We start from the raw sequence: 26,719 nt of genomic DNA, 5'->3' as shown, positions 1-26,719 counted from the left end.
TGGAGTGCTGTCCTAGGTGAGGTGTCTCTTTCTCTCTTTATTGGCTTTCAGGAGGAATTTCAAAACATTACTTTTTACCCAGACTGAAAGATGCTGCTCCTAGGAAGCCTGAAACCATTGGGCGAGAGAATGTGATTGATACCTTTTAAAACATTCTAAAAGCAATCTCTGCACACTGGGCTACTTTGGGAGGAAGGGCAAATTATAAACTGAATCAACAGCAACATCACCAACATATTTCTTATATTCTGAATAAGCATATGTTGCACATCTGTAAAGTCATTTGCAGTAGAAGGTGAATATCAATATGTGTTTCAGCACTATGCAAATTCAGTAGCTTGGTCACTAGGGCAATTCCAGGCAAAGCTTCTGATTGCATTCCACCACAAATGTAAAGCCATGTGTAGGCAGATGGATGCAGAGATGACTATTTCAGAATGTAGGTAGACTATATCTTGTGCCAAGATGCAGTAGTGGTAATAATAATAATAATAATAATAATAATAATAATAATAATAATAATTTATTTATACCCCACCCATCTGACGGGGTTTCTCCAGTCACTCTGGGCGGCTTCCAACAGAAGTATTAAAATACAATAATTGATTAAACATTAAAAGCTTTCCTAAACAGGGCTGCCTTCAGATGTCCTCTAAAAGTCTGGTAGTAGTTTTTCTCTTTGACATCTGGTGGGAGGGCGCTCCACAGGGCAGGTGCCACTACCGAGAAGGCCCTCTGCCTGGTTCCCTGTAACTTGGCTTCTCACAACAAGGGAACCGTCAGAAGGCCCACAGTACTGGACCTCAGTGTCCGGGCAGAACGATGGAGGTGGAGACACTCCTTCAGATATACTGGACCAAGGCCGTGAGTGAGATGTTTTGTGAAACAGAAAGGTTTCTCCTTTCTTTTCTATAAAAAACAGTATCTTTCGTAACCTGTATGGCATGGATGGGCAGGAAAATGGTGGAAGGTGCTGATACCAAGCAGAAAATAAGAAACTGAGTATCTGAGGAGCAAAATAATAAAACTGGATAAGCATGTTCCCCTGCAGATACTGTTGAATTACATCTCTCATTTGCCAATGCTGCCTTGGGTTAATAGAAGCTGGAGTCTAACAACATATTGGGGGCTTCATGTTGGCTTATCCATGCAGCAAAGGTTTCGCAGACCAGCCCACTTCATAAATGCCTTCCTCAGGGGCACTTAAATGTCCTCTTCACTCATCTGTAACCAAATGGCCCTACAAAAATGATGCATGCATGTACTTGGCTGCTTTGGAAGGGGGAGTGAGAAATCTCTGCTTCACTTGCTACTAGAAAGAGGGGGGAAACATGGCTGTCAAGTTTTTATTAACCAAACATGGTGGACCTCTCCTCAGTTTATCCACACTGGTACAAGAGCTACAAGGTATATAACCTAGAATATTGACATTTTATTCAAGGAAAACTGCTGGAGATTGATAGAACAGAAACAATTTTTTTAAAAAAATACCTCAGAAGCATTCTAGTTCCTACACATTCTTAAAAACACCAAAAAATAATTAAAGTTTGGACAGTCTGTTTTGGAAATGTTTGGGCAAAACAAGATTTCGGGTGTTCCATTATGACTTAATTAGTTTTAGGTCATTCCAGTTCTCCCTATCCCATAGAGTGTATAATTTCCCAAGAAATTTTTTTGGGGGGGCAAGTGATTGTCATGCACATCTTTTGTTCCTCAAATAACAAATCTTTGCCTTCACTATGCTGCGAGCTGTGACAGCGAATCTTAATAGCATGAGCAGGGTCGGCTCTGAGTTTTAGAAACCAGCCACCCTTAAATTTCATAGGAGTACTGTGGTTAATCCTAGAGTGTTTTTTATATTAGTCATGGAAATGTTGCTTTGGGGGTGGTGCATAGGAAACAGCTGCTTGAATTACATTGAGTAGCTGTCTCTATGCAGCATGCTATACATGTTCCATAACTCGTCATGTGGCTTAAAGAAACGGCTTTGCACTATTTATTTCATCAGTAAATATTTTATTCCATAATAATTTATATGCTACTTGATTATAATTCCCCCCTCAAACAAAACCAGTTTACTATTTGTTTTCATGATAGTTTAATTAGTAGAGCATAAGACTCCTAATCTCAGAGTCGTGTGTTCAGTCGAGCCCCACACTGGGTGAAAGATTATTGCAGGGGGTTGAACTAGATGACCCCCATGGTCCCTTCCAACTCTACAATTCTATATGATTCTATGACTCTAGACATTTTTTACAGCCACTGCATATCTAAGTTTGCTGTACAGCAGTTGTGGCTAAATTGTGATGTCCAGATGTTGCTGTACTACAAGTCCCATCATCCCTGATCCTTGGCTGTGCTGACAGGAGTTTGAGTCCACCAATGTCTGGAGGACCCTAGGTAAGCTACTCCTCCTGTACAATCTATTGGTTCCTTGCTAGGCAGCCAGAACCCTGTAGTTTTGATATGCACAGCAATACAAACTGGAACTATCCTTGCACAAAGCAAAATTAGTTACTGCAAGTTATCTAATATTAATGAACTTGGCTATATCCTTGGCCATTGGTACCTAACCTCAAAATAGTTGCCCGTCTGGTTTTAGACTCTGCAGCTGCTTCAAAGCACATGCCTCCCCAGCTGTCTTCTGAAGACACAAAGCAACTTAGTCCTAATTGCACTGATTTCTAACTTCTCTTTTTGTGGATACTCAGCCATCAAATAGGTTATATCCTGGCCCTTTGCTAGTCCTGCACAGTTATGATTTGCTTTTGCTTACATAAAAACATCTGCCCCATTTCACAGGAAACAGGATTTTACATGTGGTTTTTCTGTAGCATTCTCTTGAGACTGAAAAGTTGACCTCTGTTTTAAATAAAGCTGCTGCAGTGGAAAACGTTAGTTATAATTGTTTCTTTTCAGAACACATTGTATATAAATGAAATGCTGACAGCCTTTCACTGTGATGCTAAGACAAGGTTGTTGGTGAGACTGTGCTTCATCTTGTCAGATCTCCTAATATTGCATTTAGCAATGTTTACATTTCATTCTGATTTATATAGCTTTACAGAGTAAACTTTAAAAGGCCTGTCAGATTTCCTGGGTCCTCTTTTTCTGTCATAGCTACTCTGTTTGTAGAAATAATGCTTTATGATAAAATGTAACAAGGAAAGTTAAACATCAAAATATTGTACTAAGTTCTGTGAGGTTTGGGGGCGATGACTTGTAAATGCAACTTGAAAATGTTTCCAAAAGGGTAGACATATTAGTCTCTTGCAGCAAACCCAACAGTCTTGTGGCACCTTAAAGACCAACACATATGGCACAAGCATTTGATGAAGTAGATTCTAGTGCCAGACTTCCTCAAACTCAGACCTCCTGATATTTTTGGCCTACAACTCCCATGATCCCTAGCTAGCAGGACGAGTGGTCAGGGATGATGGGAACTGTAATCTCAAAACATCTGGAGGGCCGAGTTTGAGGAAGCCTGAAAGCTATGTGATAATAAATGTGTTGCTGTTGTAAGAGGGTCCAAGAGTGGGTCAGAACAATATAAAATACAGCATTAAAAACAGTTCAAAACAAATTACAGTAACGCCTAAAAGCGAGTCCTAAACATATATCACAAGTGTCAAAGACCAGGATAAAAAGGTGTGTCTTCAGCAAATGACAAAACTATAGAATGAAAGTGCCAGGTGCACAACTAGTCTTCAAGGTGCTAAAATACACTCTGCAGGGGTTCTTTAAAAAAAAAAAAGTTGGTTCTGTGTTTATACTACACAAAGACACACATGCTATCAGAAGCAAGGAAAGTTCCCCTTTCCTTGCAAGCAGTTTTTCAGGGGTTTCCTGAATCTGGTAATTCTTCTAATTGTTTACACGCCCTAAAATTACTGCATCTTCCTCTGAAGCCCGAGGATGAGCATTTTAAACTGTGGATAAGGGAACCTTTTGGACTCCACAGGCCAGATCCTTATCTGGATCTGCCTTGTGGGCCAGATGTGAGAGGTGGGCAGAGCCTCCCATTGTTAGTCGCCCAGCATCACCATTATGTCAGTTGCAAAGTGTTGCTAAAACAGGGTTTCCTCCCCCCCCCTTCATTTTAACAGGCATGTAAATCCCTTCCTGAATCAGGAAGAGGTTTTCATAGAATCTTGCCAAACTGAGCAGGATTAATTCACCAGTCATGTGCATCGAGTGCAGACTTTAACCCCCACCCTCCTACCCATCAGATGATGTCATTAGTGGCCATGGTTTGGGGGAAATGGTTTTGCAGGCCAATTTCGATCCCTTGGTGGGGCAAGACTGACCTGCAGCTTAAAGGTTCCCCACTTCTGTTTTCCTCCAGTCTCCTCCTGGTGCTGGAGGAGACTCTTGAGAGTCCCATGGACTGCAAGAAGATCAAACCTATCCATTCTTAAGGAAATCAGCCCTGAGTGCTCACTGGAAGGACAGATCGTGAAGCTGAGGCTCCAATACTTTGGCCACCTCATGAAAAGAGAAGAATCTTTGGGAAAGACCCTGATGTTGGGAAAGATTGAGGGCACTAGGAGAAGGGGAAGACAGAGGACGAGATGGTTGGACAGTGTTCTCGAAGCTACAAACATGAGTTTGACCAAACTGCGGGAGGCAGTGCAAGACAGGAGTGCCTGGCGTGCTATGGTCCATGGGGTCACAAAGAGTCGGACACGACTAAACAACTAAACAACAACAACTTCTGTTTTAAAAGATTAGTACAGAAAAGGCTGAAGCATAACCCAAACTGTTAATAAAAATAATCTAGAAGATGTAGTTGTCTTATCTCTGTTCATTATAGTTTAAAAGTTTAGGGCTTGCTGCTCTGTGAAGAGCAAAATGGGTTCTTAAACGGTGCAGCTTTTATGTCTGTCATAAAAGGTTTGTATTTGAAATACCTTTGCTTATCTTTACAACTCAATAAACCTTAGGAAAGGGTAAACTTCACCCAGGAAAAATAATTTCAGATAAATTTGAATATCAAGCACAAGCAACAGGAACTGAACTTAATAAACACAATTAATTGAAATTACATTACATGCCTCTCCCAAGTACCAATCATCACCAGTAAAAGTTGCAGGGAATAGGGTTTCAACCAATTCCACATAAAATGTTGACTGTGCTTTTATAGGAACTTTGCTGTAAAATTGATTCAGGAGCATAATCTATTTTAGGAATGGTTTTCTGAGTTGTGATATAAGACAGGGAATGGGCTCGGCTTGTCCTAGTTATTGCATATTCAGTGCCTGGGATGGAACAAAGATCAGCAAGTGAGGACAAAACACTTCATCACTTCAAATTGAGAGCAGGTCAGTCCATTCAAATATGGACAAATAAGATTATCTTTAGTCTAAAGTTACATTACTAAATCTAGTTGGCAATTGATACATTCCAACCATTTGTGTTAAGGATATTATTTCATAAGATAAACCCCTTCAGAGATAAAGCTACACCTCTGAAATGCAGCAGTTTCTAAGAGGAGGTATTGCACGGATAAATGTTTGAATTGTATGCAAATGTAGTCTTAGTATTTTTTTAAAAAATACTCCATATGCTGTAGGGACAGGATTTGGCCAGCTACAGTTATAACTAGAATTCCTATGATCTCCTAAAACTATTGACCCAAAGGCCACAAAAATCCCTCCAAATCTTATTTTGAAATCTGGCATTGTCGGGATAAAGAAGATAAATGCTCAGTTGTTGTTCCCCTGGGAACACTTCACAGCTGTGACTGGACAAGCCAATCAATATTACCCCAGCAAGCACTCCAGTAAAAAGCATTGTCTGATGCTGTGGAGTGTTAGCCTTTGCTTACAGAATTGTACTGAGGGGTTAAGGCAGCAAATGTAAGCATGCCTGAAGTCAGTGGGACTTGCAAGCAAATCTGTTTAGGATCAGTGTGCCAGTTTTTACAGTTACTGTTTAGTTGTCTGCTTTTCTTCAACTTTTATGAAACAAATATTAAAAAGAAACGGAGAGAGCAAAGAGGGGGAGAAAAATCTTAATCCTTCAATTGAGATGTTTTTACATTTAAATCCTTATGTGAACATAAACCTGCTATTTTAACTGTATGCTTAAAAAGTGCATGCCAGTAACTTACTTTAAGTTCTTTTATGTTTCTGTATTTAATACAGTAATCCTGCAATTTATACACATTAAACTTGTGCACATTCCACTTTATGTGCTTGGGTAAATAAAAATAAAAAGGGTGGAAAGGGGGGCAGGCATCTTTGGGGGGGGAGGCTTTGGCAATCCCACCCGCTGTAGCACCCAGTGTGTTTTGACTATGCAGTACATAATTTTGGCTTTAGGCACTATCCCCAGAAACATAACCCCAACATATGTTGTGGACTTACTGTACATTTCTTAGGGGATTTTTTGCTGCTATTGGATTTGTATCCACCCTTTCTCCATGGTGTTCAGATAGATTTCTTCAGTTGTGAGCAGAAAGCTGGTGCGGTAAGTTATATAGTGGTAGAGTGTCAGAGTAGGACCTGGGAGACTAGAGTTCAAATCCCCACTCAGCCATGCAGCTCACTAGGCAACTATGGGCCAGTCACCAACTCTCAGCCTAACCTACCTCACAGGGTTGCTGTGAGAATAATATGGAGACCCATGTAAGCCACCTTGAGCATCTTGGAGGAAAGGTTGGGATATAAATGCAACAACTCCTGGAATACTTAGGTTAGTAGGCCTGACTTTAAGCTAAAATACATTGCTTTCCTCTTTAATGGCTTCCAGTTGTAATCAAATAGTTATCTTGCCACTCCTTTTGTCTTTGCATAAATATTCTACTGTGTTTCTCCAAAAATAAGACACCGTCTTATATTTATTTTTCCTAAAACACACACACTATGGCTTATTTTCAGGGGATGTCTTATATTTTTCCTCCTCCTGCCGCGGCTGGTATTGCTGCTGTGCCTATTACTATGTCTTATTTTCGGGGTATGGCTTATATTCCTTGAATGCTTAAAAATCCTGCTATGGCTTATTTTATGTCTACATCTTAAAATAGGAGAAACAGGGTATATAGCATTCTCTTTCCTTACAGTTTCCCTCTTACTCCCGCAGTCTTCATATGATGAGAAGCAAGCCAGAAGGTTCATTGTGGGTGGAACAGAGTTTTTAAAAAGCTTATTGGAAGATACTAGCAAAGCATCTTATATTTTGCCCTTGCCTTAGCATTATTCTAATAAACTTAGGGAAGTTGGTTCTCATCAGAAAAATAATGGATGCAGTACATAAATATAACTTGAAAGTATCTGGGCAAATGTAACTGGTTGGACTAGTTATTAAATGCTTGGAAGTAGTAGGGCAACTTCCTTTACATCTTAAGGAGGGGACAGCCTTCTCTCACTCTAGATTGCCAGATGTGAGGAATGTTGTTTACTTTATAGCTTTCCCTGCTTGTATGCTAATCATTATTTTTAATTTTTATTTTGCAACCTTATGGACCTGATAGCACCTCCTGAAAAATGAAGGGCTCATAGACTTTGTTCATAGCTTGCTGCCACATTTGTATATTTTTGGTATTCGGTGGAAGTATTTCTTTTTTATCTTTCCATATATTTATAACATGTAACCAACATTTTTTTTGTAAGGACAATAGTGTGAAATGTGCTGCAGTTTTAGTCAACTTTTATTTTTATTATTTAAAAAAAAGCAGGTTGGGTTAATGCACCTGCCTGCAAGATTACAATTTAATAAACCAAGGAATGAAGAGAATTGCAGTGCCATTTGCCAAAAAGCCCTTTTTGGTCTATTAGCATATACGCTTATTCTGAGATGACGGTCAGTTCTTAAGTAGGCGAGAGATGAATTCAACTTCAGCAAACACAGAAATACCTCCCCCCCCTGAAATTGTTGATAAGAAGGCTTAAGGCAAAATTCCAGTTGCTGTGTTCACTGAGAAAAAAAATGAAACCACTGGGTGTGACTTCTTCTACTGCAAAGTTTATTTTTTCGTAATGTGTTTCTTTATACTCCTCAGAAGAGAGCTCGGCACAAAAAAGCCGAATAGAATAAAGCTGTTTCTTGCTATTAAAAAAAAAGTAGCTAAGCCAAATCAGAATACAGTGGTACCTCTAGTTACGAACTTAATTCATTCCAGAGGTCCGTTCTTAACCTGAAACTGTTCTTAACTAGAGGCGTGCTTTCGCAAATGGGGCCTCTTGGTGCTGTGCTGCCGGCGGCACACAATTTCTGTTCTCATCCTGGGGCAAAGTTCTCAAGTGGAGGTAACTCTTCCAGGTTAGCGGAGTTTGTAACCTGAAGTGTTTGTAGCCTGAGGCGTTTGTAACTCAAGGTACCACTGTATACGTTCCCTTTGATACTGTCCTTCTGAGAATGTTAATTGCTTCTATTGGTCTATAAGAGGCAAAGAAGGGGGGAGGACTTCCCAAGTCCACTGCTGGGTAATACTTTTATTAGGATCAACCAAAAAGTCACAACAATGTGGCAAGCTGCTCAGTTCTCCAAAATTCTTCAACAGGACAGATAGTATACAATGCAGGGGATGTCAGACCACCAATAGCAGTTTGAAGAACCTCCATAGTGCAGGATTATGGTTTGACTGTAATCTGCCCCCACAGGCCCAAATGTGAATCTGGGCAGATAGTTTACGAAGGCCCAAAGGCCCCAGCTGCAGCGATTCCAAAGGAATCCCTTCCATCTGTCAGATGAGGGAATAGGTGGCAGGCATCCATGTTGCACGGGTAGCTCGCAACTCCCTAGGCCAAGCTCTCAAAGCAAGCAGATCTTGCAGCATGGACCAATTAGCACCACGTTATCTTGACTACCAAATGCTGTCTACAGGCCTTCTGGGAACGTTTCACCGCTTGGCTTTGCACAGACAGATAAGCTGTTATTGCATGTTGAACTCAACAGGAGCATGATATGCTAAAGAAAGGTCTGGGATGGTGTAGTAAAGCTTTGCCAAACCAATGTGGTGGGACATCTTTACATGAGAGCCACCATGTTGAACATGGATGGGGAAGGCTGTGGCTCTCGAGATCTTGCCGAACTCACCATTTTTATCAGCCTCAACCAGCATGGCCAAAGGTCAACAAAATCTGGTGGACCATGAGTTTCCTACCTCTGATGCAGAACAATTTAAAGTGACAGTCGTGATATCTAAACCAGTCTTCTTCTGGCATAGTTCATTTACCAAGCCAACAACGTCTTTGTGTGGCAATGGCGAAGGCACACACTTCTTCCTTTGAGGATATAGATATTGCCACATGTGACATAGGACCTCTATGTGAGTGCCCAGTTTACATTATCTCCTACCTTTTTTGATGACACCCATTTGCCACCCACATGGAGAGAGCCAATGAACATATGACAAAGGGGACATGTCCCCAGGACACAGCTCTGCAGTGAAATATGCTAAGGAGATAATTATATATAGAAAATGCAAGGGATAATATATTCTTACATTAGCTTTTAATGTTTGGATCTGTTTGTCCAGAATGATGACTGAGTGACATCCCTCATACTTTGTATTTCCCTATCATACCTTATTCAATGCCAGAATTTATACACTATGCCAGCTAGCACTGAATTTTCTTATGTCCCATGCCTTGTTTGGTTTGCTGTCTCTCCCCCCCCCCCCGTATTAAGTGAAACAGAGCTCTTTTGTTTAGATGATCTAACTCTTCACCATTCAGTCTGTCACAAAAGCTTCACAGTGTGTAGTAAATTAATAATGGTTCAGTAAGGCTATTCAGTCGATTCTTGCGTGTTTTTGGATGGCATGAAGTAAGGGCAAGCCTCTAGGTTCCTGTTTACTCAGTGGAAACAAATGGAATTGGTGGGAGTTTTGTCCGAGTAAAAAAAATAGGAAAAAGCTTTACTCTTAAGCCTGGAAGGGTCTGAGTTGTAAGGCTTGGCTTTCAACATTGTCAGAAGTAATTGGTATTAAATACATGGATTGTGTTTTGCTTGTGATATGCCTTTCTACAACATAATCCATTTTTCTTATACAAATAATTCTATCTGTAAAATATTTGGAATGTATTTGATCAATGTGCCCCTGTTAAAATTTTGCTGCTGCCACCACACATGCACCAAGCATCATTTCCCTACAGAACTTTTCTTTCTGACTCTTTTCACTCTGGCTCAGCAGCTAATTTTGGCTCTGAGCAACTTTAGTTTGGTGTGGAGAGGCTGAGAAGATGCATGTGTGAGATCTTGGCTGACAAGGAGATTTAAGCTTTAACAAAAAACAGGGGCAGATGTAACCTACTTGTTACATTAATGGTATGATTAGCAATCTCGTTGTAGGTTTTACAAAATTAAATTCCTTGCATTTGTAGGCAGCATTTGACATCAGCATAGTCGTGAATGGGAAGGGAGAAGCCTTACCTCCGCATTTGCAATCCTTCCCCACAATGTGGCCATTAACACTGGGGAAAACACACTTGATTTTTACTAAGATTGTAACGAATTAAACATTTTCTTCTTGAGCACTGCAGTGCAAATGAGTCTCTCCTCACACACACACACCCCCAAAAGAAAACCTCACTTATTTTGAGACACCCATAACATGGTTGGTAACCATTACATTAATGTAGCAGGAGTTGTCAACTTTTTAAGGCCAGTGGTGCATTTTGAATTTTTGAGCCGGCGATGTGAATAACATCCCATTTGGTCACTTAGAATCATAGAATCGTAGAGTTGGAAGGGACCAAGATGGTCATCTAGTCCAACCCCCTGCAATGCATAAATCTTTTGCTCAAGGTGGGGCTTAAACCCACGATCCTGAGATTAAGAGTCTCATGCTCTGCTGACTGAGCTGTCTACTTCTTGCTCCCTTTTCTTGAGTTTCTCACACACATAGAGGCAGAAAGAGAAAGTGGACGCACACTGCTTTTTTGACGTATGTGGTTCAAAGCTGGATCGAGTAGAGCCCTGAAAAGCACATAAAGCTGAAAGAGGAAGTGAGAAAGAGTGTCACTCTTTCAGCTTCCTTCAGTTCAGGTGCTTTTCAGGAGAAAAGTTAACCACCATCGCCATCCCATGACCAAGGGGGCTAACCACCTTCACTACCTTATGACCAAGCAGGGCAATAATAATACTATGATTGGAAGGTTTATTCATTTATTTAGCCAAACTTTCATAAAATATATCAAGGCGGCTTTCAGTATTATTATTTTTTAAATACAACAATAGTATATAAACACCCATAAAACATCAGTAGATATTGGTTGGTTAAAAAAACAATATATCGTGGAGGCCTGTCTAAACAGTACAGTTTTCAGCAGTGGCGTAGTAATAGGGGGGCGGGAGGCGCGCCGCCCTAGGCAGCAGGCTGGGCGGGTGGCAGCAGGCTGGGCGGGGCTGATCACCTCCGACGGCCGCTGCCGCAGCTGCCACCATGGAGAAGAAGCCCCGATGCAACCGAGACTGCCTCACTCCACGGCTTGCTCACAGGGTTTGCCACGTTGCAAGCCTCCTGTGCACGCATGCCGTGACGCATGCATGCGATGGACACCCCGCCCCCCCGGAGGGGTGCCTTTGGGTTTGCTGCCTCGGGCAGCCAGGCAGCTAGCTACGCCACTGGTTTTCAGAAGACTTCTGAAAGAAGGCAGGAATGATTCCTGCCAAACTCCTACAGATAGGGAGTTCCACAGGGCAGGACCTGCCACACTAAAGGCTCCATCCCTAGTGAAAATGAAGGCTAACCAAACCACCAGAAGTGCCCCACCAGAGAAGCTCTATGTGATCAAGGTTGGAGTATAAGGGGGCCAAATGGTCCTTCCGATACTTTGAACCCAAGTTGTGTGTGGGACCTCAAGGCCACCCTTGCTGCTATTGGCACCAAATCGGTGACATAGTTTGGCCTATGTGTTTAGAACTTGGAGATGCCAGTTACACCTTTCCCTGTGAAAAAAGTGGATAAACAAAGAGGATAGGAAAACCTTGTTTCCATCTCTGATCAAGTGGGGTGGAGGGGGAGAGTTTCAAAGTCTAGTTGCACTAGCAATTAGGCTTGCTCTCCCATTCTACCATCTACAGTATTGGAATCTTTCACAGCTCTTGGTGCACCTATTAAAAACATCTCTCTGGATTATAGTAAATGATCAATGAGCTGTGTTTGCTTATGTAAAAATTATAAGAATGTTAACCTTTTTATTATTATTGATTTCCTCTAGTTGGCCTGCTGTTGTGGCACTGCTCCGTGTTCACTCTGCTGCAAATGCTGCCCAAAGATAAAGCAATCCACTAGCACCCGCTTTATGTATGCACTGTACTTCATCTTGGTGACTCTCATCTGTTGCATCATGATGTCGGAGACGGTAGCAAAAGAAATGAAAGCACATGTAAGTACTGTAACTGGGTTTTTTAAAGGGAGGAGAGGGCAGGTGCTGATATTGGTTGTTAAATGGAATGAAGATGACTGTGTCATTTCCAGTAAAAAGCACGTGTTAAACTTGGCTCTTGACAGAGATTTGGGTGGAGAAACTATAATTTTTAAATTGCTGGGCCCTATCATTTGCATGATCTATGTTCCATATCAGCATTAAAATGTTTAATGTTTATATATATACCCACTGAAATGTTTGTATTCATATACTGTCCTACGAATGTTAAAGACTCACTGTGTGTTGATTTCATCCTGTGTTTTGCTTTGAAAACTGAGAAGTAGGAAGAGCCAGGAGGAGTAGGAAGGGACAGTACAAAGGGTAATTGTTTGTATGAAGGCTAAAGATTATGGCTCTCTGAAACTTGAGTGTTTGGCAGATTTAAAAGAGAGAACACAAGTAACTCAAGCAGGTCCTTTGTTGGAACTCTTAGCCTCTTTCTCGTGCTCTAATGTTATGCAGCAACGTGTAGAAAACTCAAGGGCCTCTCTTAAGTTTATCATGTAATAGAACAAATCCAGAAGCAATAATTGATCTTCTGCAGAGAGGAATAGTGAATTCTGGTTTTCTCATTCCCCTTTTCCATCTCCATCCTGATTTTAATGCAACTTCTGTTCCCATTCATTCAGTTGGAAAATGAATGCATTATTAGATTGCCTGCCAGTTACAGACAGCTCTGACACATGCACCATGCATATGAAGGATTGACATAGCCATGGGGGTGAATCTCTAGCCTGCAGACAATACAGTTCATACAAATACCAGCACTGCAGTTTTCCTCATGCTTGTCTGCAAGGAAGCCTCACAGATAAACAGTTGATTACAATTCAGGCATCATTGTAAGAAGCATGGCAGATGTCAATGAGGTAGTGATGGGAAGAGAGAAGCCTGAAAACTCTGCAGAGGCATTTTCTTTTGATGTTTGCTGCCTGTAGAAGAAACAAATACTGCTGCCGTTGTTCGGTAGGGAGCAGGGACAAAAGTGACCTGATTGCATAAGCAACCCTATTCGCAGGTGTGTTTGCGAAGCAGAGAGAACAAGAAGTACACCGCCGAATCTGCCTTTCATTTTCAGTGGCATTTCCACTTGATCAGAAATTGGGGGCTGGCCTTCAGTAGGGAGTTATGAGTAGTTGTGACAGCTCCCTTTTGATTCTTCGTGCATCCTTCTGACTTGATTTTGTTTGCTTAGTTTTCTGCAGTCTCCAGACTTGGCTAACCTCTAGTTTGGGGAGCAATTTTTTTCCCCTGCCCCCTTTCCAAAAAAAGATCCCACCATTCATGGCAAAAAGTTATTTAAAAAATAAATAAAAGCAGACACAGCACTGAAGTCAGTGGAGCTCAGCATCCCGATGGGGATATAAATTGTTCCCTCCCCAGTCATATTGATCATATCATCAGAGAGAAGGCAATAATTACTCCTCTTTAGCTGTTCTTCACAGATTAGCTGGCTAAGGAGAGTCTCTCTTTCCCCCACCCCCAGTTCTCTGGTGTGGGAAGAGAGCGGGAGATAGCCAAACCTGTTGCTGGCATTTAGTCCCAGGAGGGTTGGCCCAGGATTTGTGCAGTCCTTGGATCAAAAAAAGTTGGCCACCCCTGGCAGAAGCAGTTCTTCTTTTGGAGAATCTTAAGTAGTAATGCTCATCACTGCATATTGGTACGGAAAACACCAGGCTAGGGCAGCTAAAGTATTCTAGTCAGAGTTTTATAAATGAAAGTGTTTGCTGTTTCAAGACTGATGTTCTGGAAGATGTTTATTAAATGTTTCCAGACCTTAACAAAACAGTGTGGAGTCACACGCTTCCTCAGCAAATTTAGCAAAGTATTGATAATGCTGGCCAAGTTCGTAGAGACTTCATTCTTTAGTTGCCAAACTGCCTTCTTTTTATAGACTTCCGTCCTGTTTTGTAATTGCTTTAATTAACCCTTTGTGGAAGCGGCCTTAGACTCTCTCATCAGTCAATGTAGTCATTTGATGGTGATACACGATTTATAGGTTTTGTGCCCTTTAAGTTTTTTATACAAAGGCCAGAGTCCAAATTTTGTGTAGCAGTTTTGCTAGCCCTACAACTGAGTGGAGATTTGAACCTGGCACACTCTGGTCCTGGTCAGACACTCAAAGGCCTCATCCACACTTACCTTTTGCCCCTTGCTTTATAGCAGAGGTCCATGCTTTACTGGTCTGTGTCCAATAGCTCTGTCCTTCCCTACTCCGGTCACCATTTCCCCCAGAAAAACCTGCTCTTTAACTCTTGAATCAGAACAAATGGCAATTTGGGTTTTCTATGGATTTCCATTTGCTCCGATTCAGCAGTAAAGAGTGGGTTTTCATAGGGAAAGTGTTGGGGCATAAAGAAAGTGCAATCAGACAGGGAATGATAAAAGTGTGGACCTGTGCCTAGAAATGTGGCACAAAAGCAAGTCTGTATGAGCCTACATATTACACCACCATGGTTCTGAATTCAGAGCTTATTTCATGGCTCTTTTGGTCATGGCCAAGGTTTGGAGCTGTTGGCATAAGCAAATGGAAGTATTTACTATATCTCAGAATAATTATATTATGTTCCTACCAGGCATAGTCTACATCTTGCATATTTCCCCTTATCCAGAGGCCGTTTAAGTGAAAAATAATAATAATTCTATACGTTGTTTTCTTCCAACTCTGCAAGCTGGGTTTAGCCTTGGAAGAGGTTCTTGGAGAGTTGGCTCTGTTCATAAGAGGGAAAAGGGAGTGTTAATGGTGTTCTGTTCAGCTGAGATAAAAAGTTCAGTTAGTCCACACACATGAGGATATAGAGAGGCCTTTATGTTATTGTAAATGCTTGTATTTGTATATCCGTGTTTCTATTTTCAGGCAGCCTTGGTTGTGAAGGGGTGGGAGCCAGTCTTCATAGGGGTACAGCTGAAGTATAGAGCTTCAGATCAGAGGCTTGCTTTGTAAGATGTGTTTTCTGAGCACAACTCCACATTCGTGTGGTGAGCTTGAGACCAGAATGCATAGCTGGCTGTTCTTTTTCCATGAGCAAAAGCACAGCCACAAAAGCAAATATTGAATAAACGAGAGCTGGAATTTCCCCCACCTTTTTGGTATTTTATTTCTGTAACGGTTTTGTAACTAATAAGCATTTCATGCTGTTGAGAGTTGTGGTGTGTGTTTTTTTGGGGGGGGATACTTTTTCTGTTGTAAAATAATTTTTAAAAATATTTCATTCTTACTACTGTATATTGTTGTGAGCTCTCTTTGTATTATCAATGAAAGGCGATACAGAAATGTTTCAAACAAATAAACTAAACAACACTAAATTATGAGTGAGCAGCCTGTGACCCTCCAAATTTCACTGACAGGGGTGTCACAATGGGGGGGATGGGGGCGGTTCGCACCGGGTTCCACTCTGGGGGGGATGCCCCTTAGTGCCCCCCCGGCGATTCCCAAGCTTGGCGTGGACTTTTTACCGGGAGGCTGGAGGCTCTGCTTGGGTGTCACAGGGGTGGAGGTGCCAAGTGGCACCTCCCCGCCGCCGCACCGCGTGGATTGGAGTCGCCGGGGGTGGTGATACCCTGCTACGTAACACGCATGCGCAGCGGGATGCTGCGCATGCGTCCGTACGTGGCGGGGTATCCCCCCCTGCACCTCCAAAGCTGCGCACCTCCAGCTACAAGCTCCAGGTAGGCGCGCCCGCCACGCTGAGCGGGCTTTCTACCCGGAGTTTGTAGCTGGAGGCGCCCGGCTTTGGAGGCGCGGGGGGCAGCAATACCCCGCCACGTAACACGCATGTGTCGTTATGTAGCGACGCAGCGACGCCCCCCGGTGCATGGCAATTTGCTGCCCCAGGTGTTGCGGCACCTCGCTACGCCCCTGGCCACCGAATTCCGTCAGCCTAAACCAGCATGAAGAATGGTCAGAGATGACAGGAGCTGAATCTAGTAATATCTGAAAGGTCACAGGTTTCCTACCTGGATTTGTTCAGGATCATCCATGCAGCACTAAAATATGCTTTAGTGTTACAAGTGATCATGGCCAATCTTTCTCGCATGCTGTTAATGAATACCTCTTTTCTCTTTTTTTTGGAAAATACAATTATTCCACAAATACACATGTAACTTAATTTCTAAATAAAGAATTGGCATATCTCAATATTTCTCTCCCAAAACATCTTATAGCACTGCTATAATTCACGCTATAATTTGAGTTTTGTTCTGATCCTCTGGCAAATGTCTGAAGGTAAATTTAAGCAGAGCTCTGGGTTGGCATCTCTGGTCGCTTCGCCTAATGAACTGAAAGTCTCTTGAACTGGGTGTTGTTGTTTTCATACAACGTATATCTAAATTTGTTTTACTGTCCGTTTCAGATTCCCTTTTATGGCACACTATGCCAACATATTCAGGCAGGTGACTCATGTGAGAAGCTGGTGGGGTACTCTGCAGTTTATCGAGTGAGCTTTGGAATGGCCTTCTTCTTCTTCATCTTCTTCTTACTCACCATCAAAATCAACAATAGCAAAAGTTGCCGTGCATACATGCACAATGGGTAAGCCAAATGGTTGTCTTTCTTAGCACTTATTTAAACATTCACTATTCTAAGCTGCTGGATTTCTTCACAATCTAAATATGTAGTGCTTAGTGTGTTTTTTACCATCCATGTTTATTATTATTATTTTATTTATTAAACTTATTAGTTGCTTGTCACCTAAAAGTCTCCAAGCAACTTACATGCAATATATAATACCATAGGGAGAAAGGGGGTGGTGGAAATAATATAATACTTTAATATTTCATATAACATAACATCCATGGGGAAATAAATATACCAGCTATATGCTTCTATTTATATGGCTTAATGATATGCAATTAATAACCAAAGAAATAATCTTACCCACTGATTTAGATTATTATTATTATTATTATTATTATTATTATTATTATTATTATTATACCTTGCCCATCTGGCTGGGTTTTCCCAGCCACTCTGGGCGACTCCTAACAGAGTATTAAAAACACGATAAAACATCAAACTTCCCTAAACAGGGCTGCCTTCAGATGTCTTCTAAAAGTCAGATAGTTGTTTCTTTCCTTGACATCTGATGGGAGGGCATTCCACAAGGTGGGCGCCACTACTGAGAAGGCCCTCTGCCTGGTTCCCTGCAACCTAAATTCTCGCAGTGAGGGAACTGCCAGAAGGCCCTTGGAGCTGAACCTCAGTGTCTGGGCTTAATGGGCTAATCTCAACCTCCCCCTAGTCCAAAACTCATTCACACCGAGTCAACATTTCCCCCCATTTAACCTCCCCACCCAGAAGTCTGGTGTCAAGGCCAGCTATTACAAGTCAGGGGTGGGTGGGTCCAGTATCCTCCCTGGATGGTTCAGTGTCTCCTCTTCCTTCAAGGGGAGCAGAGCAAAGCAGCAAGATGGTTACAAATGTTTTACACGCTTTGCACTTTATCCAGCTACTGCTCCTGTCCTGCTGAAAGCTCTTTGTGGCTTTGCTATTTCTTAAAGAAACCCTGAGCATATTCATAGCACTGAATAAACAATACAAGCAGAAGTTCCTTTTCCAGTGCTATATATACCCACCTCTCCTCCTCCTATGTTTGCATGGATTTCTTTGCTGACTTCCTGTCATTTTCATTAGATCACACACACACACACCATTTTTAAAGCATTAAAAAACACACAACCGTAAATGTATTTAAAGTGCACACAAGGTGAATTTTAGGTGTGTCTCATCCAGGATGAATAGTCAAGTCTGAACGACAGTGTTCATGGTGATGAGGACTCTTTCCTTATTTTATTTTGCTTTCCTGTGCAATTGTGTGCCACCTTTTACAGTGCAATAGCTGTGGTGTCTTTTGGTTTGTTTGTGCTTATTTCAGATCCTATGGTACATTGCAAAAAATAGCAGCCACACATTTAATAGGGAATACACTGTTTGCACTGTCTCTTTCTAAACCCCATCTTGATGGAGCTCATATATGTTCTCTCTTCAGACACAGACACAATGACTATGTTCTACCTTCCACTGTCAGACTAGTATGCCCCTGAATACCAGTTGCTGGGAAGCACAAGTTGGTAGAGCATTCTTGCACTCAAGTCTTGCTATGGGGCTTCCCATAGTTGGCTGGCCACTGTGAGAACAGGATGCTGGACCAGTGAGCCATTGGCCTGATCCAGTAGGGCTCTTCTTAAATCCTTTGAACTGGGGAGTGTAGCAGAAGAAACACAAGAACAAGTGAGAAACCAGCCAATTTCTTTTTCATTTCCTAGTATTTATAAGGAGAGGTGATATTGCTTAAGTTACCTCCGCCCCTCTTTGTACAGGTTAATAAACAATGAACCTAGAATGGGTTATCTGATTTTCACAGCTTAAGTAAATTAATTTCTCTGTGTTTGTTTTTTCCTCTTCAGATTTTGGTTCATTAAACTTCTACTCTTGGCCGCCCTGTGCTCAGGAGCCTTTTTCATTCCCGACCAGGATACCTTTCTTAAAGGTACAAACTTTAAAAGAATGGCGTGTGTTTTCTCTTCATCTGTTACAAGGATGGTGAACCTGTGGCCTTCTTGATGTTACTGGACTCCAGCTCCCATGCCTGCCAGCAAGCATGGCCAGTGTTTTGGGATGGTGATAGTTGGAGTCTAGGGAGCTTCTTCTAGGAGGCACTGGTCCTCTATCTCTGATCTACTGAGTATCCATTGATAGCAGATAACCGGAGGTGCTAAATTGGTTATGGATGACATCTGTCACAGCCCTTTTGAGGGAGAGTGAGAAACAGCTGAAGCATGGTGCTGTGTTTTCTCATTTGCTCAACTTTTGGAAGAGATAAGCAGGAGCAGAGTGACGGGAGTAGGGACTGGGTGTCCACGCTGCAGATGCAAGGCAGACAAAGAGAGTGTTCGTGTGCAATGTAAGAGTTTGGACAGGAGCAGATGAAGTTGCACTATTATACCACTTGTAACAGTCATGGCTCCCCCTGTCCTAGGATTCTTTGGAGGAAAGCAATGACTGTTAAAGTGGTACGAGAGTCCATTAAATGTGTGATGTGGCTGTGACCTTTCAAGGTTGTGCCTGAGAAACAGGCCTGCAAGCCTACCAGCAACTTGTGCAAAAAAGGAAAAAAAGCCAAACTCTAAAGGGCCTAACTATACAATAATTCATTAAACTAACTAATGTATTTTAATGTATTTTTAATATTTTGCTGAAAGCCGCCCAGAGTGGCTGGGTAAACCCAGCCAGATGGGTGGGGTATTTATTATTATTATTATTATTATTATTATTATTATTATTATTATTAACTCTCCCGTACCAAAATAAAGCTGCAGTTTGTCACAGTAGGGAAGCTGCAGTTGATGCCTATAACATCTTTCATCTCAGGGCAGTTGAGTTGGAGCTTTGAATCGTGAAAGCATCAAAGAGGGATGACCCCAGCCATGCTTCCCATAGCTCCCTAGAAACTGCAAGTGCAAACTGCATGTTTAACATAGCAAATAAGTTTTGCTTATCCCTCCCTTCCCCCTTCAGAAAAATACCCTGTTGAGCACTTGCAGCTGCAGGGATGCTCCTTCTCCCCTTAACTTAAAGTGCCATACATCAGGGCTACACAAATACAGCATTTATCCACTTCTTCCCTCATTCATAATGTGTGGGTGATTGTTTATTATACGAGGCAGGAAACCTTTCATCACTTTATTGCTCTTTGAAAACATGGTTGATTCCCCACCCCACGTGTTAGGTGCATATTTTCAAGCAGCAAAACTCCCAATGAATGCAGGAGAAATGACTCACTATGGAATGTGAAAGACCTTGTTGATATGTCAAGCCCTGATATGATTAGCTCAGTCTAAGCATATTAGTACAGCTGGACTACATTGCTTGCAGTAGTCCGTGATTTGTTCTGTTCTTCATGTGGAACAATTAAACCAAACTGCATTTGATCTAGCCTACTAAAAGTCAGCAGCAATTTCAGTTAAAGTCTCCCACAATTTCATTAGTTTCCAAATTGACAATGTCTAGTAGTGCAAAATTAGATTTCTTGCAGAGCTTTCATTTCATTACTGTAAGATCCTGTGTCTGAACAGCAGTTCTTATCAATTAAGATTATTTGTTGTTTGTCAGAAATGCTGGCAGATGGCAATCTCCAAATCCTCTAGGAGAAGAAAAATACACGATAGTTTAGGCTACATGTAGAATAGCCCAAAGCTTTAGATAAGAAGGTGTTTTTATTAACTAGTTTAGGCTGTAAGCACTCACACATGCAATTGCAGGATATCAAATTAATTGTCCATAAAATGAGACACTTTTTGAAAAATCAAGACATGAAGAAGGACAACTTCGAAGTCTGCAGCTCCATTCCCATTCACTTCCTTGCTATTTCAGTCCAATAAGGGACTGAATAAGGGAGCACATGTTACCAGGCCTTGTAATGAAGCTTAGCTGCAGTGAGCATTCTCAATTGAGTAACACACAGCCAGTCTTGCAGCCACTTCATGCTTTTGTATGTGCCTATAATTTAATTGGCTCTTTGATTTGAATACTTTTTAAAATGTGAGGACCTAAGCTGCATTGCTGAGATTTTGTGCCTGGTTTGCACAGAAAACCGTTGCTGATTAGACTGTCCCCTCGTATAATCTATATATTGAACAAAATGTTAATGTTGGTTTGCGCTTCTCTTTCATTAAAAATATGTTGTGCATGTTTTTGGAGTGCTAAGGAACAGTGTGAATACAATTATGAATCTGCCCTTTTGGTGGGAATACAGTAAACGCATCTAAATTCGAATCTGGGGATAAACATCTGGTTTCAACCACAAACTGCTATTTGGGGTTGTCTTATAAAGGCCCTTTGGGATCTCTTATTCTTCACTTTCTTTCAGTTCTAAGTATAGAAAGTCTAAATAAAGGTTCTTAAGTATACAGTTTTGTATGTGGTACCCAATATAGTTTTAATTCTGGATAGCTCTGCAAGAGAAATATTTTGCTGTTGAGTTACCTTATTCTGAGTAATATTTATAACCTCCTTTGTGCTTATAGTTCTTTTAAATAAAACTTTTAAAATGTGATTTTAATTTATTTAAAAAGCATTTCCAAATGGCTTTATGTTAAAAAATCTCTAAACGGTATACAAAAATCCAACATAAAAACAAATCATAAAAACAGTTGTAACATATACAAATAAAACAGTACTTGTTTCCTACTTTGTTACTTTGTTTTTAAATGCACACTTTGTAATCTCAGTTTTGAGAATTACGGTAGTTGCAAAATGTTTTAAAATCCTCAGAATTTTAGATCTGATACTGCTTTATCCAACCAAATGAAGCACATGCTTCTCTTCATGAAGTAGTGATTGCAGTCATATTGCAGTGTTGAAAATGTAAAATGGGCTGGAACATGGATCGCGGAGCCTGGGACTGTCTGGTGCTGCTGGACTTCAACTCCCATAATCTCTTGCAATTGGCCATGCTATCTGAAACTGGTAGGAGCTGGAGTCCAGTAACATCAGGCCACAGTTTTCCCATTCTTAGGCTAGTTGACAGAATCTTGGACCATCAGAAATCTGCCAGATACAATTTTGGAGTGCACTTTTTGTGAACCAGTTTCTTTTGGATTTGTGCCATGAATTCATTGCTTTAAAAAAAGAACCTGTATAGTGAATAAAATAATTCATTTATCTGAGTCAAAACTGACAATGCAACTCTTCACTGTCCTACAGCATGGCGTTACGTGGGTGCTGCAGGAGGGTTCCTCTTTATCCTCATTCAACTCATCCTGCTTGTAGAATTTGCCCACAAATGGAATAAGAACTGGTATGTATCTTGCACATGCATGCATTTGTGTGAGTTTTTATGTTGCCATGAATAGCAGCTGTGATCAAATTTAGCATTTGTATCAGGCATTCTCATATTCTATCTTTTAGAGTGCTACTTTTTTATCCATGCTGCTTCCTTTATTCCTGACTTTGGGGGTTGGTTCTTTTGGTCTTTCACTTACTGTTTATTACAAGCTGCTTCTTTGAGTGACTATCACAGTTTTTATCGCTGCAGAAAGCTTTCACATGCATGGTGCAACAGTGCCTTCATTAGTCTTTTTCATTCCACAAACGTTAGAAATGCATAAACTTTGGAAGAGAAAGAAATGTAAACCTCTTGAGGTTTCTGCGTGATACTCAAATGCTGGGGGGGGGGCAGTGTTTGCCTCTCTGAGGAGTCCCTTGTTGTACTTTTGGCAAGCGTGCTGACAATTGGTCACTTCATCAATGTGCGATTGGGTGTGTTGGTCCTGCGGGTAAGCAATTTTCGCCTCCCCTGCAAAAAAGCTCAATAACTCTGGGCAATTCTCCCCCATTTTCTCAATTTGGAGTTGCAAAAAAAGTCTTATACATGGAGGCATCTTATACACAAAAAAGAAAAGTTTTTGTGCTTCCTGATAGATCCTGTTCCATTCTGCTGAACCCAAATTCATTTTCATGGAACCAAGCACTGACTTTTCTAGCCTTGAAGGTTCATCCTATAGCTGGTCACAATTTACTATATTATAATCCCTCAAGACCATAATCAGTTTGTGAATCCTGTATGCAGCAGGCCATGCTCACTTCAAATAATTAAGGCATGGCTTGTTCTTCTTTAGAAATGTCCATTGTATTAAACAATATAAATACAGCAAATTTTCCCCATAATGAACTATCCTCATGAGGATGCCTCTTGACAATGAATCCATAGAGTTCATTTGCTTTTCCTTCAGCTAAATACATACTGCCCTTTTCTTTCCCCAACAGGACATCTGGCACAAGGCACAATAAGCTCTGGTATGGCTCCTTAGCTTTTGTGACTCTCATTTTGTACTCCGTCGCTGTTGGAGCTCTGATTGTGATGGCTGTCTTTTACACTCGTGCCGATGGCTGCAATTTTAACAAGATCCTGCTTGGTGTCAATGGCGGCTTGTGCTTGCTTATTTCAATGATAGCCATCTCGCCCTGTGTCCAAAACCGTAAGCAAGCTCTTTTGGTCTGGTATTACTTTAGCTGGAACTTCTGTTGATTTCCTTGGCCGTAACTGAACCTCTATATATTTAGAAGTAGAATTATGCCTGCGTTTTGGGACTTGTCTGTTTGTCACAGTCTCTGACCCAGCAGCTGAATTTCTGTTCTGTAAAATAATCTGCCAGCACCCACTGTCAATTCTGACAGCCCATCTTTATAAGCCTGCTGTATAGCCCCATCAGGTCACAGCATTGCTGTGGCTTACCTGCATGCATCAATTTGCCATATGTATTTGAGAGGAAGTACTGTAGCTTAGTTGCAGAGCACATCCTTGGCGTGCAGAGGGTCCCTAGATCAATTCCTGGCATCTCCAGTTTAAAAAGGATTGGATAGCAAATGCATATTTCTGAGAACCACTGCCATGCTGGACTAGAGGAATGAATAGGCAGCCTTCTAGAGGAATCTTTGCATCATTATTACTACTTATGGGTTGGAGCCAGACTAACAGCACAATCCAAACCCAAGATCCACCAGGATGTGCAAGTTTAGAGTAGGCAGATCTTGGGGTGATGGTGTAACTCTCTCAACCCAGCTGAACTGGAGCTATTCTGACTCAGCTGGCAGAATCTATGCTGGTGTAAAATCCCCAGAAGAGTTCATTCTTGGGGTGAGACAAGGAGAGACTTAAGCCAACCTCTGTCAGCAGAACCTAGAGCACCAAAAAGGTTGGTGTAAATCAAACTATAAAGGTTTGTTTTCCTTTTGCCAGACTTAGGCTGCCTCAGATGACAGTAGCTCTGCTTCTGAACAAAATTTGGAATAGGCTTAATTTAAGCCAGGATAAATTTTGCCAGTTTCCTGTGCTCAGATTTACTTTATTAGTCATGCTTATAATAGACTCATCGAAATCAGTGAGACTTAAGTTAGTGATAGTTTCTCAGAGGTTTTCAGTTCAATGCTCCTCTTGGCCATTTATGTCTTCTAAGGCTTGTTTATCCACTTGAGTCTTTAATATCAAGCCTTTGGCGACAGACAACATCCAGAGATGTAAATAAGTTAGGGTAACTCTGAATCCCCCTTCCTTTTTGACAGACCAGCTACGAGAGCAAATTGTAACATGTCTTTTACTTGCCGCTTTTGGAAAAATCTAATTCTAAAAATAAAATAAAAATTGCAGTAGGAATTAGTGGGTTAGATCCAAAGCTTTTGTTAAAAAAGAAAAGATACGTTTTCATTCTCTAAAAGCTTTTCAAAAATGTATTAAAACAATGGTTATTAATAATATTCCTTTTTTTAAACTTCAGGTCAGCCACATTCTGGCTTGCTGCAGTCAGGCATTATCAGCTGCTATGTCATGTATCTCACCTTTTCATCTCTTTCAAGCAAACCACCAGAAACTAGTAAGTTCAGTTTGGATCAGGAATTATATGTGCATTTACACCAGTGGAAATATAAAGGTCTCTGCTTCACTTGTTAGTATACAGTGGTGCCTCGACTTACGAATTTAATCCGTTCCAAAGGCACCTTCGTAAGTCGAAAAATTTGTAAGTCGAAAAACGCCATTGGAAACACGATTTCCCATAGGAATGCATTGAAAACGGAAAAATTCGTAAGTCTATCTAACAATTCATAAGTCGAAAAATCCCTATCTAAAACCGCCACAGGTTTTTTTTTGGATGCCGGGACATTCGTAAGCGCACGGCCTTTACCCCCATTCGTAAGTCGAAAAATTTGGTTGTCGAGTCGTTCGTAAGTCGAGGTACCACTGTACTGTTGTAGTATTCATATCAGGACATGAATCTAGCCTATAGTTCAGGCTATGCCAGCCTTGCTATACTGGTCCCCTTTAACTCTCATCATTTCTGATAATTAGCCCTGTTGGTTGAGGCTAAAGGAAACTGTAGGCTAAAGGAAATCTGGAAGGCACCAGGGTGGGGAAGGTTAACATAATATATTTTAGCTTCAGCTGATACATAGAATGTGGAGTTTTCTTCTGTTTTATTTCTAGCAAATATGAAATACTTTAATGTTTTGTTTCAAAGATGTTATTTGATTACTATTGGGGGTTTTATTTTTAGAATATGATGTGTCACTAACTGAAAAAAAAATGAGAAAGTCTGTTTTGGGGCTGTAGAGCAGAGATGGGAAACCCACGGCCTTCCATGTGTTGTTGGACTCCAACTGCCATCAGTCCCAATCAGCATGGCCAATGGTCAGGGATGATGAGAATTGTAGTCCAGCAACATCTGGAACGCTGCAGTTTCCCACCCTTGGTGCGGAGTGTAATAGCTGGTTATTGGGGTGAAACATAAAATGAGCCATGCTAATTGTGAATTATTATCTTTTTAAGTCCTAGATGAGAATCAGAAGAACATCACAATCTGTGTACCTGAATTTAGCCAGGGGCTACAAACAGATGAAAACTTGGTGACTGGACTGGGTACTGCCATCATGTTCTGTTGCATTTTATATTCTTGGTATGTCTTGAGTTGCAGTTGTTATTTAAGTATTCAAGTATTCAAGTAATGGAATAGAATTAGAAAAATCGCATCAGTCTACTGTATTTGGCCCTACAATCAGCAGGAGAAGTCTTATTGGTGGTGCTGTCACTGGGTGCTGCCCAGTTTGTGCTGACCCATAGCAGGGCCTTCCTGGTGATTGTTCCCCATTTGTTGAATATCCCCCTTCCCCGCTGTGAAATGCATCTTTCCACTGCGGTTAACATTAAAACATTCCTGTTCACCCGGGCATCTGATAGTTGATTGTTCCTTGCAATCTTAGCTGTGAGGGCATATAGCTGGTTTAAAATGCTTTTAGATGTTCTTAATGGTTTTAGTTGTTTTTATCTATTTCTAATCGTCTTGTTTTGCTTTGTTGTTTCCTACTCCGAGCTTCTCTGGGAGGATTGAGTGGGACAGAAATTTAACTGGTAAATACTTCTGAGGGAGGTAGCAGTTATTATTTGGCACCATTTCAACATACAGTTTGATGTCTGCTAAATGTAAATTGGAGTGTGTAAATTATGAAGCTGCTATAGAAGCGAACAGTAAGACAGGGAGTCCCCATCTATACGCTTGGGTCAGTGCAGAGGTGCCAATCTTTGTAGTTTAATTAGAGTCCAGTAAGAGGCCATATTATTGCTGATATTCTAATAGAAATAACTAAGGTCAAAATATTTACACAGTGCACAGTGGTCCACCATACTAGCATTATGTAATCTTCCTAACAGTGTTTCTCTAGTACAACATGCACATTTTTTCCTTGCCTTGGTGTAAGAGGGCATTTACATACTGTTTCTCTCAAAGAACATGAATGGGTGAAATATGACTCTAAAGTAGTACAAAACCTGTAAAACTGAAGTTTTCTCCCACTAGAC

At 41.2% G+C, this 26,719-nt stretch overlaps 1 protein-coding gene across 2 annotated transcripts in view; it reads left to right on the top strand.

The window, feature by feature from the left end:
- SERINC5 (serine incorporator 5) overlaps window positions 1-26,719 on the top strand; it is a 42,773-nt gene that overhangs the window by 2,745 nt on the left and 13,309 nt on the right. For both annotated transcript variants that reach the window (XM_035099792.2, XM_035099791.2), the window contains exons 2-8: window positions 12,168-12,335; window positions 16,727-16,905; window positions 18,780-18,862; window positions 22,078-22,171; window positions 23,140-23,351; window positions 24,648-24,743; window positions 25,694-25,820. In XM_035099792.2, coding sequence (XP_034955683.1) covers window positions 12,168-12,335; window positions 16,727-16,905; window positions 18,780-18,862; window positions 22,078-22,171; window positions 23,140-23,351; window positions 24,648-24,743; window positions 25,694-25,820 — 959 coding nt within the window. The remainder of the gene's footprint in view (window positions 1-12,167; window positions 12,336-16,726; window positions 16,906-18,779; window positions 18,863-22,077; window positions 22,172-23,139; window positions 23,352-24,647; window positions 24,744-25,693; window positions 25,821-26,719) is intronic.

Source organism: Zootoca vivipara, chromosome 11 (assembly GCF_963506605.1).
Source record: "Zootoca vivipara chromosome 11, rZooViv1.1, whole genome shotgun sequence".
NCBI classification, from domain to species: domain Eukaryota; kingdom Metazoa; phylum Chordata; class Lepidosauria; order Squamata; family Lacertidae; genus Zootoca; species Zootoca vivipara.
This window is presented reverse-complemented; position numbering and strand designations above follow the sequence as displayed.